The following is a 13,319-nucleotide window of genomic DNA, read 5'->3' on the forward strand; positions in this document are numbered from 1 at the left end:
ATATTAGGTATTTGGGGTTTTTTTATTTTTTATTACTAACATAGTGAGGTTTTGTTGCACACCTTATTTGTTTGTTTGAAACCTGGAGTCCACAAAGCAACACAAGTTGTTGTCTATATTATAAGTAACTGCTGTCATTTATGATAGGAATTGTTTCAAAATTAGATTAATTGTCACCACACTTAGCCTAAAAAAACATATCTTTATATTGGAAGTGATATACTCTATTCTAAAATAACTCATTGATGCAATACCTGTATCACTGTTTTGGGACTATGTGGACATATTCAATTTGAAGCCAGTTCCTCCAAAACATTTCTGACTAAGAAGATATAGATATGTGTTAGTGTTTAATTGTTCCACAGGAGATGTTGAAGTCATCTAATCAAACCACAAATGAGCCCTTTTAAAGGGGGAAACAAAAAAAATCCATGTATTTTTTTTTTCTTGTTTAATTTAAGCTATTACTAATCTAATAAATAACAGCAAATTAATGGAAAATCATAACAAATCACCACCTACAGCTCTGAAGCCGTAGAATAATATATATGTATTTCTCCTACTAGAAATCTACACACTATAAATTATTTTGTGTCTCAACCATTTGTCACTGTATCCTGCTTTGTCTAAATTGCATAGTACACAGTGATGTCAGGCAATTCAAGAAGCTATTTTAATTATAAATCCCATATTAAAGATTAATTACCTGTTTTCTCATTTAGAGACAGCAAAAGTATTTATCATTGATAATATAAAAAGCAGAATCTACTGTTGCTGGGTTGAGTGGCTAGGTGTCAGCTGGCTTGTGGTGAACAATTGTTTTGGGTCTTTTGGCATCACTTTTATTCCTTGGGGATTTGTTGTAGATTTTATTTTTTCCCATCTCTTTTGTTCTTTGATACTATTTTTAATTATTATTATTATTATTATTATTATTACCACCATTATATCTCAATTTTAAAAAATAAATAACAGTCTTTATTTGAACCCATGAGTTCTCACGACTTTATACTTTCAATTCTCTTTAGCGTCCCAGTGGCTGTGGGGGTAAGCAAGGGCCTGTATGGTCCTTACCTGCCAATGTGGCTTAAACCATGACATCTGCAATAACCTTGGCTATCAGAGTAAAAGCACAATTAACTGTAATTATGAGCTATGGTGAGGAACAGAAATACCCTTTGGAAATATCAACTACATTTGCATTTGTGGCCTGTTCACATTTTTAGACAGGTACCTGACTGGACTCCCCTCATCATCTGGATCTCTGGCAGTTACAACTCCCACCAGTGCACCACTCATAGCTCCTTCAAAAATCTCCATCACGTAGTTCTCCAAGGTGAAAACTGGAGGTTCATCAGCATCTTCCACATTGATTTTGACAATGGTTGTGTCTTCAAATGGCTCTTCTTTCAAAAAACTCTCATCAATGTGTCTGTTTACAGCTTTGACTTGAATACTGTATCTCCTTTTGCTCTCATAATCCACTCTCTGTTAAGAAAGAGAGTGAGACTTGTAATATTTCTTTCTTCATATTTAAATTAAATATAGTTCAATAAATGGTGTGAGATTAAAAACAAAGTAGTGCTACAGTTCTTATAAGAATGTTTAAAAAATGGTTACTACTACAAGTTAATTCTAAGGTTTCCTTTTTATGTAAAAAACACTTTCAAATTCAAATGTGCTTGTTTGCTTTAACATTTCATGCTGGCTGTAATGCTGCAGTCAAGCAACACTGTAAAAAAGAATTCCCATAAAATGTCAACCCTAATAACACATAGTTTCATTACTATTTTAGATAGTCTTTATCTTCTGAATTAAATAAATAAACAAACAAATAAATAAATAAATAAATAAATAACCTACTAAATAAATATCTTTTCAAACTAAAAAAAGCCCACAATACAAACAAAAAAATCTAAACAAAACAAAAATCTCTCACACTTAAAGCATTCAGTTCTTCAGGGTCCTACATTTCACTAGGCTGTTGAACTCTATCTTCATTTCAGATGATCCCTGAGATGACTGAGAAATCTTCCTGAGTGACTCCAAAATAAATTACACAGTATAAAATAATATTAATTTTCCTTAATTCATAAACTGGTCTTTTTTCATTGTACTTGGTATCTTTTTAAAGGTGTGTCCCAAAAAAATCTCCACTATCTAATATATTAATAAATTCTTGTTTCAGTTGACAGGAGGTGTTGGAAGTTAGGTGAGATTTCTTGCAATTTATTGATAAATATTTTACAGGCAATGTACAAAAGAGATAGAAGATAATCTCACAATGGGATACACTGTGTGGCACAGTTAGGGATAGCATTAAGATACTCTGACTGTCACTATTATATTCAGCAGTAATAGGAATGAGTCAAAATGTCAACAGAAAGAAAAGCATTTTTCTTTTTTATCCCTCATAATATTCCAATCAAATCACAAAGCCTAAAGAAAAAAATTAGACAATCCAAAGCAGTAGACTTTTTTTACACATCCAGGTTGCTTGAGAATTTTCTTTCAAATAGAGTTATTTTTAAAGTTTCTGAGATCTCACCTTTTTCAGTAAGATAATTCCTTCTTGAGTTTCATCGTTAGTAATGATGTTAAAAACACCTGAGCCATCTGCTTCAATGAAATAGTCCATGGCTGCATTGTCTCCAATGTCTCTGTCTTCTGCAAAGACTTTGCCTATGGTGGTGCCCACGGGAGCCTCTTCAGAGACACTCATATAGTAGAGTCCTAAAGAAAAAAATGCTGGCAAAGTTTAGTGATCTGCCATGGTTAATAAGTGTTGTAGCTTGAGGTTCTCAGAGAGCTGGGAAAACCCCCACCATCTACCGGAGCAATTGACATGATCTGCCATTGTATAGACTAACGGTTTTAAACTGAAGGAGGGAAGGTTTAGATTAGATATAAGAAAAATGTTTTTTACTCTGAGGGTGGTGAAACTCTGACACAGGCTGCCTAGAGACAAGGTGAATGTTCCATCTCTGAAAAAAATCTAGGTCAGTTTGAAGGCAACTCTGAACATCCCCGCCCAAGGAGGGTTGGACTAGATGACATTTAAAGGTCCATTCCAACACAAACTATTCTATGGTTCTGTGACTGAACATAGTTAAAAAACAGTGAAGGGCAGGATTTCCCAACAGCACGGTTTTTTCTGGTAGGCAATGAGCAGCTCCCACATCTGCTAGAAACTACCTTGGCAGAGAGGTTCACATTATTTGCCAAAAACTCTCTAGCATGTGTCAGAAAAAAAATGAATAGAGGAAAAGAAGAAAGAAGGAGAGTGAAAATGATGCTACATATCCCATTATCCAGATTTTAGGCTGAGGTAGTGCAAATTATAGGGAAAGCAGTTTAATGATTTTTCTCTAAAGTCTATTAGTAAGTAAAACCGGTAGACTTGAGATTTTTGCAATGATAGATTTTCTTTTCCTCTTGGTTTTTGAGCTATTTTGAGGATTTTTTTCCCACTATTTTATTTTTTAAAGCTATATGCTGTAGTCAAAGCACAGCCCTGTTTTAAAAGACCTACCTGCAAACCTAACAGAGCTACAGTGGATCTAAACTTCCTTAAGACTTCCATTACTGTAATTAGCCTCTACTCACGCTGTTGAAATTCAGGTGGATTGTCATTGATGTCAGAGAGATTGATGGTAACAGTGGCTGTTGCAGAAAATGCTCCCGGTTGCCCAACCATATCTTTGGCTTGAATGATGACCAAATACTGATCTTTTGTTTCTCTATCCATTTGGGAAGCCATTCTAATGACCCCTAAAAATAAGAAGTTTTATACAATGGCATATGAGTCTCATTTTTTTCTCAAAATCTGACATGAGTATATAGTATAACATGCATATAACGTGTATCACTGCACCCAGTTATGACTTTTCATTCTAAACCTTGCATAGCACAACTGTTCTTATACTGGGTATTAGTCCTCATGGTACTATGTTGTATGTTGTATGTTGTATGTAGAGTTCTGGGGAGCAGAATACCCCATATATTTCCTCTACCATATAGAAGCATCTCTCTTACTCTGAAATTAGGCTTTTGGAAGGATGTCACATATCTGTAATTTCTCAACATGCAGATAGAAATATCACATTGTGTGCCATAGAGGTGTTGATTGAGAAGTGTTCCTAGAATAATCTTTAAAGTGTGATATTCAGAGTCTAACTCTTTAGTAAGATAATTTTCTAATAAGGTTTAGATTTGCTAGAGAGAAAGAATTTAATCTTCTTATGGGAAAGAAAAGTTGATTTTTTTTTCAGACCTAGGAACTATGCAGAGATGTAAGAGTGTAGAGTGGTACCAGTTGATCTTTGTGTTGCAATCAGAAAAGACAGTTTTGCTTGCATCCATTTTATAAGTTTATGAATGTACAAATTCACTTGTAGTACCTGTCTTTGGCTCCACAGAGAAATAAGGCTGTCCCTCAACAAGACTGTAAAGCAGACGAGCACTATTCCCATAAGAAGGATCATCAGCATCTGTAGCTGTTACCTGTGTAACCGAAGTACCTCAAGGAAAAAAAAAATAGATTATGTTTGTTTTCTTCTTGTATAAATTGTATCATAATTACAAAACATAAATTCTTTAAAAACCTTTTAACATACCAGTTATACTAATAAACAGTCCTAAAAATTTACAGGAGCAAATGGCACCTATTAAATTTACCATTAAAAAGGGAAAATATTTCCTTAGAAGCTGCTCTAGTTGCATTCAAAATTTCAATTAAAATAAAAATAAATTGTATATGCTTTTTCAGCATTACATTTATATTGCTTAAAATGTGACATATATCATGCCTGTTTTCTAATATGTCAATGGAGTAAAGCAAATTGTTTCTCCTCCTCTCCTTCAAAGTATTTTATGGAATTTTCCCATAGGAATAAGAAAACACAGTCACTTTATCATCAGTAGGCCCACTGATGATAAAGAAATTAATTGTTAACAAGCAAAGCGACTAATAAGTATAACAAGGCTCTGATAAAGTTTTTATTCTTGAGTCTTTAATTAGCTTGTCCCAGTGCAAAACTTGTGGCAGAAATCCCAGTGCAAAAACACAGTGGAATCAAACTACAGAGCTTGGTTTCTTCTTTGATGGGAAGCTGTTCATAGCCTAGATAGAAGACTGATTGTAATCTCATGACACTTTCTCTAATGACTGTCCTTTAAAAAAAATAGCCACAGTAACATCATTTTTTAAGGTAATCATTATTTTTGTCTTTTTTTTCCTCACCTATATTCTGCATTAGAATATAAATATCACTTCTTGTGAGGAACAGCAGGAAGTCAAGCTACTTTCTAAAAATTTCTGGCATACATTCACATGGTTGCACCTGCTTATCAATACAGCAGTATGGTTAGGCTGGAGGAGAAAAGAAGAAAAGGTGGAATGCAAGGAGTTAGACCAGAAACACCATTTTTTAATAACAAAAGCAAATGTGATGTTTGTCCCAAATAAATAAATATATTCATTTCTGGGTTTTCTAGCAGCTAAATAGTTTTATTTTTAAATAGAAATGAAAAATGTTTTCTCATATAAAGATAGGCTAAATTAAATAATTTAATTATTTAAAAATTTTTCTTTTGCATTTTCTTTCAATTTATTGAGCAGCATTTGAAGTGATTCCATAATGTATATTATCTTCTCCCAGGCAGAAAGTAAACTAATCTGTTATCAATTCCCACCAAATTTTGGACCTATATGTCCTTCATAACTTACCTACAATATCAAATATTTGACCTGTGGGTTTAGATATATAAATATAGATGATTTAGATGTGTGCATAGATGTATAAATATATATACAGTTCCTACTGCTTTGAAGAAATTCTAAAGATAAAATTACAGATTCATATTTAATCAGGGCACATATATGCCTCAGAAATAACAATTCTTTAATAAGACTGAAGAGTAAATGGGATCTTCAGCTACACAGCTGTTAATGTCGTATCAGCTGTGATCTATGAAAATTGCTCTCACAATCACAGAAAATTCATCCTCTAAGAAAATTAAACATGACTAGAACACAGTTGCTTTGAAAAAAAAATTGCTAGGAAGGGATCAGGAACTACTAATGATCCAACACGTTTAGTCTGTCAGTGCCATTTTCTATTCAACAAACTCAAGTGTCCACAACTATGTTTAGGAATGGACTTATTTATAGGAACATATTTAGTAATTCAGGAATAAAATCCAACATATATAGCACTTCAAAGTCATCATTACAGCTTTTGTACATCTCACATTTAAAGGTAAATCTATTTTCTGTACAGTTTCTAAGCAGTATAAAGAAATATTGAATCTAAACCAGCATTGCCTTCTTCTCTGAGACCCAAACACGCTTTTCTTCTTGTCTGTTAACTCTTCTAGAGTATTTCAGAACACAGTAGTAAGGACTTTGTTCAACTGGAGCCAGTGAGATGTGGCTAGTGGATGTAATCAGTGGAAATGTGAATAGTCAAAAGGAATCTAGTAAAGAAGGAACTGACCTGGAAGGAAGAAATAACAGATATCCTGCACTACAAGGAGGAAGACAATTTATTTCTAAATTTGGGTGACAGGTGACCATCTAAAAAGCAGGCTATCATTTCTCACATTTTTTTAGAACAAAGATTGTGTGGTAACTACATGAACCTCTACGTTAAGTATGGACTATTTAACAAGAAGAAGAAAAATGTTACCCTGACTTTAGAGTACTTTCTCAGTTTTTAATTTTTAACTTTCATGAAACCTGTATTTATTTATATACTTAACCATCAGAAAAAAAAAACAATCCAACAAAATGAACTAAACTAAAACTGAAAAAAAACCAAAAAAAAAACCAAACAACAAAAAAACACAAAAAAAACAACAAAAAACACAGAACCCACAAAAAAACCCCAAAACCCAACTCAAACCATTTGCAGAATGTATTAATATTTACCTAACATTTGTATTTAGTTGAATGAAATTGAAATTTTAATATTCTCTACTCAAAAACACCAAGAGCCATTATTTGTAACTACATGATTGCAAGAAGAATAATTGAACAGTTACAAATCATATATTTTAAAACAATCAATTAACATATTGAACACTGCAAACAACCCCCCAAAATTAAGAAACTACAAAGTCCTAATCCTGACATTGCAAATATCACATGATATAACCGACAATTGAAATTTTTGATTAGTTTTATTTAAGGTTAACTCCTACTTTATATCTCTGCAGTGTGGTTTTACCCTTCTTGGCCAAAATATGGTAGAGTGCCATTTATATGCTGCAGCCCATTAGGTATACTATGGGGCCCTCATATGGGAAATAGATGTCCATTTTTCTAACTAGAGCTTGAGATCTATAAAGACATTAAGTACTGATAGATTATTGCATCTGACTCTTAACCACCCCATCAGATATACTGCATTTGTACAAGTTTAACAGTTATAAGGAAGAGAGTGTAAAATAGTACCAAATGCCTGAGGGTAAAGCAGAGTCCTATGTTCTCAGAAGAGAGTCCATTTGCTGACACACTTTTCATTTACTGTGACACTTGCATATAAAACCCTAATAAAATTTAGTACTGAAGATAAAAGAGAGCTAATAAAGAATTAAAGTGTATTCTAATTTGTTGGCACATTTGTATATATTGGTACTTGTAACTAACTTCAGGCACATCTATTTGTGTCTATTTTCTGTTTTTGCTGTGGTTTTCTGAGGCAAGTGACCAGCTCTGAATTATTATCTGCTTGCTTTCTTACTTTCAGACAAAATGTGCAGCAGCAGTGACCTGCTTTCCCAAGTCTTGACCATGCTTCTTAAGAGTGCCTTCTGTGAGGAAATTATCAGGAGACCGAGCAACAGTGAGCTGAATCGAACCTACAGAGCACTGAAACAGAGCAAAGAGCAAGCCTCTCTATTGCACTGCATCATTTAAATTAACTCTGTTCTTCACCCCTTACTATGCAGGAGTATGTTTTAATTTACTGGGAGAAAAACACTAATATAATAAACAACTATGCTATCGATACTGCAAACTTTAGTGGGTTACCCTTCCTCTCTGCTATGAGTTTATGAATTTCCTTGTAAGATTGGTTTAGAATGTCCACTGAAACAGCTTCCACTTCAGTAGTGCAGTCCCTACCTTTTGAGAAGCAGGGTAAGGCCCCAGAAATACTCACAGTATGTGGCTCAGTTGTTTCATGTTTTGGAGCTGACCACTATCAAGGTGTACACTTTACTGCATTTTATATTCCAGACATATGCATTACTATTGCAGTAATGTCTCCATGGAAGAAGTAGATGAAAGAATGATCTCTGGAATGGCTATGGTATTCGTGCTAGTGAGGTTAAGCATAGAAGCAGTAATGCAGAAAATGTTTCAAAATCCTGGATGACCTGGACTCATCTATCATACTCTGGATAATCATAAATCAGTGAGTTTACTATTTCAAGAAGTCCATGTTTGAGAGAGAAGGCAAATAGGGATCTTACTTCATTCTTTACCAATTCTGACAAACGGGACATGGTTTTACTTCTGATTTTTAATTTATTTTTTCATTTCATATGTTTCTATATTTCACTGGAATATTTTTTATTTATAATATAACAAGAATACCACAAAATAAATTACATTTTCTGCAGCTTAATTAATCTTATGCTGAAGTGATACCATGTTTTAGGAATCTAAAGGTATAATAGATTACACATGAGAGTGGACAAAGACAGCTGAGCTTTTCATTTTTAGTTTATCTCTTTATAGCAAACTCAAGGGAGCATAGAGTGAAACTTCTCAAATATCAACTGCTTATTGATTATTGCTTAATCTTCAGGTAAGAAACAGAAGTATATGGGAAAAGATTAGTACTGTTGTTTTTGGTCTTAAGTACCACTCTACTTGACTATTTTTCTTTTTTTTCTTTTTTTCCCATATAGCCATTTTAAGGACAGAAAAATAAAATTGGAGGAATTCAGTTGTTCATACGCTTATGTGAGTGGTTACAAGTCTCTGCGAGTATAAATGAAGACTTACTAAATAATCAGTCATTAAAAAACATTTTTATAAGAGACTAAGGAGCCTATAAACAGTGTTTTAACAACTAGGGAAAAAAAAAAGAAAAAGAAAGGAATTATCAAAGCCCTAAATTTTTGAAATGTCAGATAATTCTACACAATGAACTGTACTCATTTTTACTATAAGCACATAAAAAATAAAAATGTAAAGGTCTTTGACAAGTCACCTATCTTGTCTCCAAACTTAAGCAAATGAACAAGATGCAAAAGCTGGAAGAACCCCCTGAACTAGCAACTGATTATGTTAGAAAATGTTATTCGAGGAAGAGGTCAGGTGCAGAATTAAGTCTGTCTGCACAGAAGAAAGTGGCAGTAAAGAAACAATGAAAGTGATTTCCCTGGTGGAAACTGGTATAAGCAGGTAGCAGGTATCACTAGCAAGTAAATTGATCAAATGCATTTGGTGTCTTTTGCAGCTACTGCTGGTAGTGATGATGAGTTGCTGTGTCCTGGCAGAAATTAGGATACTGCACTTTCAGTTAATTAACAGGCATGAATATCCTTTTCTTTCACCTGCGGTCTTGGCTGGTAGAAGAATATAAAGTTTATGGCTTGCTGTCAAATATTCACTGATTCTGCTCTAAAAGTTGAGCAGATAATGCTTTATAGTATCACTGATGCTATTGCATTAATGACTTCATTGATTCATACCATTTAAAGCACCATGATATTTGAATTTCTTTTCAATATCAGTTGCAATAAAAATAAGCAAAAGAAGTAGGTGTATACATTTAAAATATTACTGGGATATTTTCTCTAAGATCTGAAGAATCTAGTTTCTCTTTGATTTTAAAGATAACTGTTTGGAGATATTATCTATAACGTTCCTGTTTACATCAGCTGTATTAACACTTTGGGGTTTTTGAAGGCTTACATGTGCACATATTATGAATTCATATGCGTACGTAAAAAAATATAGATACATATGCCTATATTCGCCACATGCTGACTTTGCTTTGCATTTGTTAAGTTTCCAGATACATGACAGATGCTAGTACAGATCTGTCTTATCATGTGAAAGTGAGAAAGAAGAGGTACAGGGATTAAGTTTTTCCTCTTGACAGGAAAATTACAAATCATGTACTTAGGAAATCAGAAGGCAGAATGCATTCACTACACACTATCTAATCCAAACAAGGAGAAGCTGACTGAAGGAAAAGAGGTTTGGCAGTGTAAATAAGTAGGCAACACGCAGAGAGTAAGATTGGCCATCAGTTCTTCCCAAGTGCCTGCAGTACTCTACCCATTTCTATTGAGAACATTATATTTTTAAACAAGTATAAATTTCAAGGCTGAATCACTGATGGGAAAGACAAATGTATATTGTCAATCTAAGCATGTATCCAGAATCTGTAAAAGGACTTGGACAGATGTAGGTTCCTAAATATTTATAAACAAGAATGTTAAGCAGAGGTATTTACAACCCTCAGGTTAAGAATATACCTTCGCCACTTTCCAACCCTGTAAAAGAGTTTGCTCCCTTCTTACTGAGATGCAGTCTGCAAAATATGCTATTAAGATTTTACTTCAACATAGCTGTCTAGAAAAATCAGGAAATAAAGAGTTTGATTTGCAGTATATCATACCTTCAGGTGACATCTCTGGAACAGTAGCCACATAAGGTCCATCCAAGAACTGTGGTTCATTGTCATTGACATCTCGAACCTTGATGATAAATTCTGATTCAGGTTCAACAGGAAGCTGAGTGCTTCTGTTAATTGCTTGTGCTCTTAGAGTGTAGAAAGGTTTCTTTTCTCGATCCAACTTTTGTATTACATAAATTTTGCCGTTAAATTCATCGATGATAAAAAAGCTTCCAGCTCCCTCCCCAGTCAAAATGTATTTTAAATTACCATCCTGCTTGTCTAAATCTGATTTCAGCTGGAAGTAAAAGGGAGAAAAATAAGTCACAGTTTGGGAAGAAAGAATTTTTCAAATATTCATTTTATGCCTTGTTTTGATTCTACAGTGAATTCTGTCTCTAATGAGCCTTCTTGGACACTATTGTTTGAAAGGAGGTACTGTCACATTTTCAGCCAACCATTTTAATTTTAAGATATTTTAAATTTTTTATTTTAAAGTATTGATATAACAGACTTAAAAATGTGTGGTATACCTCAAAAGAGATGCTTCAGCTACTTTGAAGTGAAGGAAATGCATCTAAGTACCTACTTTGGTTCACTGTTTTTTCAGGTCCCTTACAATTCTTCTGAAAACAATGCAAAGGCCATTAAACATCATCTATTTTTTTTTATTATTGCAGATGACACATGTACTTGTTAAGTTGTTTATTTTTTTTACTCAACAATGGTAAATATAAATGTGTGCAACAGTATGTTCTGTTTCTGTTGAAATATTAGAGGTGAAAAGACATTCTGTGGTGAAAGTCTGTATTGTTTATTCCAAAATAAATTGATAGACATTTTCCATTTCCTTCCAGGATGATCTATATCCTCTGTTGTATTGCTAAGATGAACCTTGTGGTGATGATTCCTTTGATTAAGCTGAGCCTTGAAGACAATTTTGGTCCAGCTTCATTTGTTCATTACAACAAAATAGTTCTGTTAATGCTAGTGATATATAATAAAACAATATTTTTAAGAGCAATAACTTCATTTCCTAACACGGGAGGCATCCACATTTGAATTTTATGGGAACAAAAATTTCCATTATATCATTTATTCTCTATTTTTTCTCCACTTATTTTTGTTTTAGAACAGAAAATATCAAACTCTCTAAGAGCCTGGATGCTAATTGAAAAATCCAAGGTTAAAAAGAAATATTATTCAACTTGCTTGTCTTATGAAGCAACATGTTTAAAATGCAAATAATATGCCTAACTGTTGACTTTAATTATCTCACTGTTTTGCTTATGTTTATTGACCCTAAAGGTCACTGTAAGTTTTGAAGCCATAGAATGGGAAAGAAACATTTCCCTGTTGGATCTACTCAAATATTTTGTAGTAACTTCTAAAGTTGCAAAAATAGTTTAAACTTTTCTTTGGAAGAATACCTCTGCCTTTTAAGAATTTCATAATGCATAATTGTCTGCATGCATCAGATGGATAATTTATTCAGAATGTGACTGGGACACTGTTCTGAGATATGAGGAACGGTTTTGAGTTCCTGCTCTGAGTTCTGTTAAGGTATTTAACGCCTAAAATATTCAGAGTTAATTATCCTTGCCAATAAAAGAGATAGAATTTTCATGTCTTAGGGAGTTTAGAACCATTTAAAATATGAACAACTTAAATATTTTCAACATAAGTAGTTGTGTGCTAAACATGGACCATGTTACCCGCTTTATAAGTGGTCTGGTCAAACTCATTTTAATACCATCCAAATTTAGCATCTCGCTAAGGGGCAACACAAATTCTTTGTTACCCATAAACCTAGGTTTCCTTATCATGTAACCCAGGACATGGGAGAAGTAATCTATATCTAGATATTTAAACTAACATGGGTTTAAATTAACATGGGGCTCAGATATGACTATAGAGTCTATCAAACCCTTAGGGTCTGGGAGCATGCCTTTGACTGGCTCCTAAGACATAGCCAGTATTTAGCAATTTCACTCAGAATCATTTATCTACAAAATATTTCATGACCTTGAACATATTAAATGTGAGGTCCCTTACAGATGACATTTGCTGAGAAAGAATAGCAAAGGTTCTAAGTTTACTTGTTTTTTTTAGGCTGGGAACAAAATAAATGGTCTTACAATTGTAAATGAGAACTGAGAACAAGTATTTTTATACTCATCCTTGTGTATCTGCCATTGCAGTGCTGATAGACACATTTATTTTTTCTTAATCTTGATAATGGAAAAGAAGTCATGAGTCTATGCTAAATTAAATTTTAAAATTTAGTTCTGACTGAAAAAAGATTTTGATATGGAATAGTGATTTAAAAACAGAGACTGTCTACCTTTGCATTTTCGTTGATGCAGTTTTCTTCAGGGCCTTAATTACTAAAAATTCATGTGTTGATCATAGACTACCACTTCATTTGCTGAAACCAGTGCATATTCTACTCAATAAAAAGACACAAGTAAATATGTCTTATTAGACAATGGTTTCACTGCAATATATTAACAATAATCTTCAATAAAATCCCCAGTAAACCTGTGAGAAATAAAAAGGTGAGATCATGAAAATACATGCATTTATGAAGCTTCTTTTCAGGAAATACTTTCCAAAGTATTGGAAAGGTAATAATAATTGTTTAAAAAATAGACAGTATGTCTTCATTTGTTCTTTCAG

General features: G+C 33.4%; 1 protein-coding gene across 3 annotated transcripts in view; it reads right to left on the reverse strand.

Moving 5' to 3' along the window:
* The window catches only part of LOC137475653 (cadherin-19-like), a 111,236-nt gene that overhangs the window by 20,385 nt on the left and 77,532 nt on the right, over positions 1 to 13,319 (reverse strand). For all 3 annotated transcript variants that reach the window (XM_068193190.1, XM_068193182.1, XM_068193194.1), the window contains exons 3-7: positions 10,644 to 10,938; positions 4,401 to 4,520; positions 3,607 to 3,771; positions 2,549 to 2,733; positions 1,231 to 1,488 (exon numbers count right to left, since the gene is read on the reverse strand). In XM_068193190.1, the coding sequence (XP_068049291.1) occupies positions 1,231 to 1,488; positions 2,549 to 2,733; positions 3,607 to 3,771; positions 4,401 to 4,520; positions 10,644 to 10,938 (1,023 nt within the window). The remainder of the gene's footprint in view (positions 1 to 1,230; positions 1,489 to 2,548; positions 2,734 to 3,606; positions 3,772 to 4,400; positions 4,521 to 10,643; positions 10,939 to 13,319) is intronic.

This window comes from Anomalospiza imberbis, chromosome 1, assembly GCF_031753505.1.
Source record: "Anomalospiza imberbis isolate Cuckoo-Finch-1a 21T00152 chromosome 1, ASM3175350v1, whole genome shotgun sequence".
NCBI classification, from domain to species: Eukaryota; Metazoa; Chordata; class Aves; order Passeriformes; family Viduidae; genus Anomalospiza; species Anomalospiza imberbis.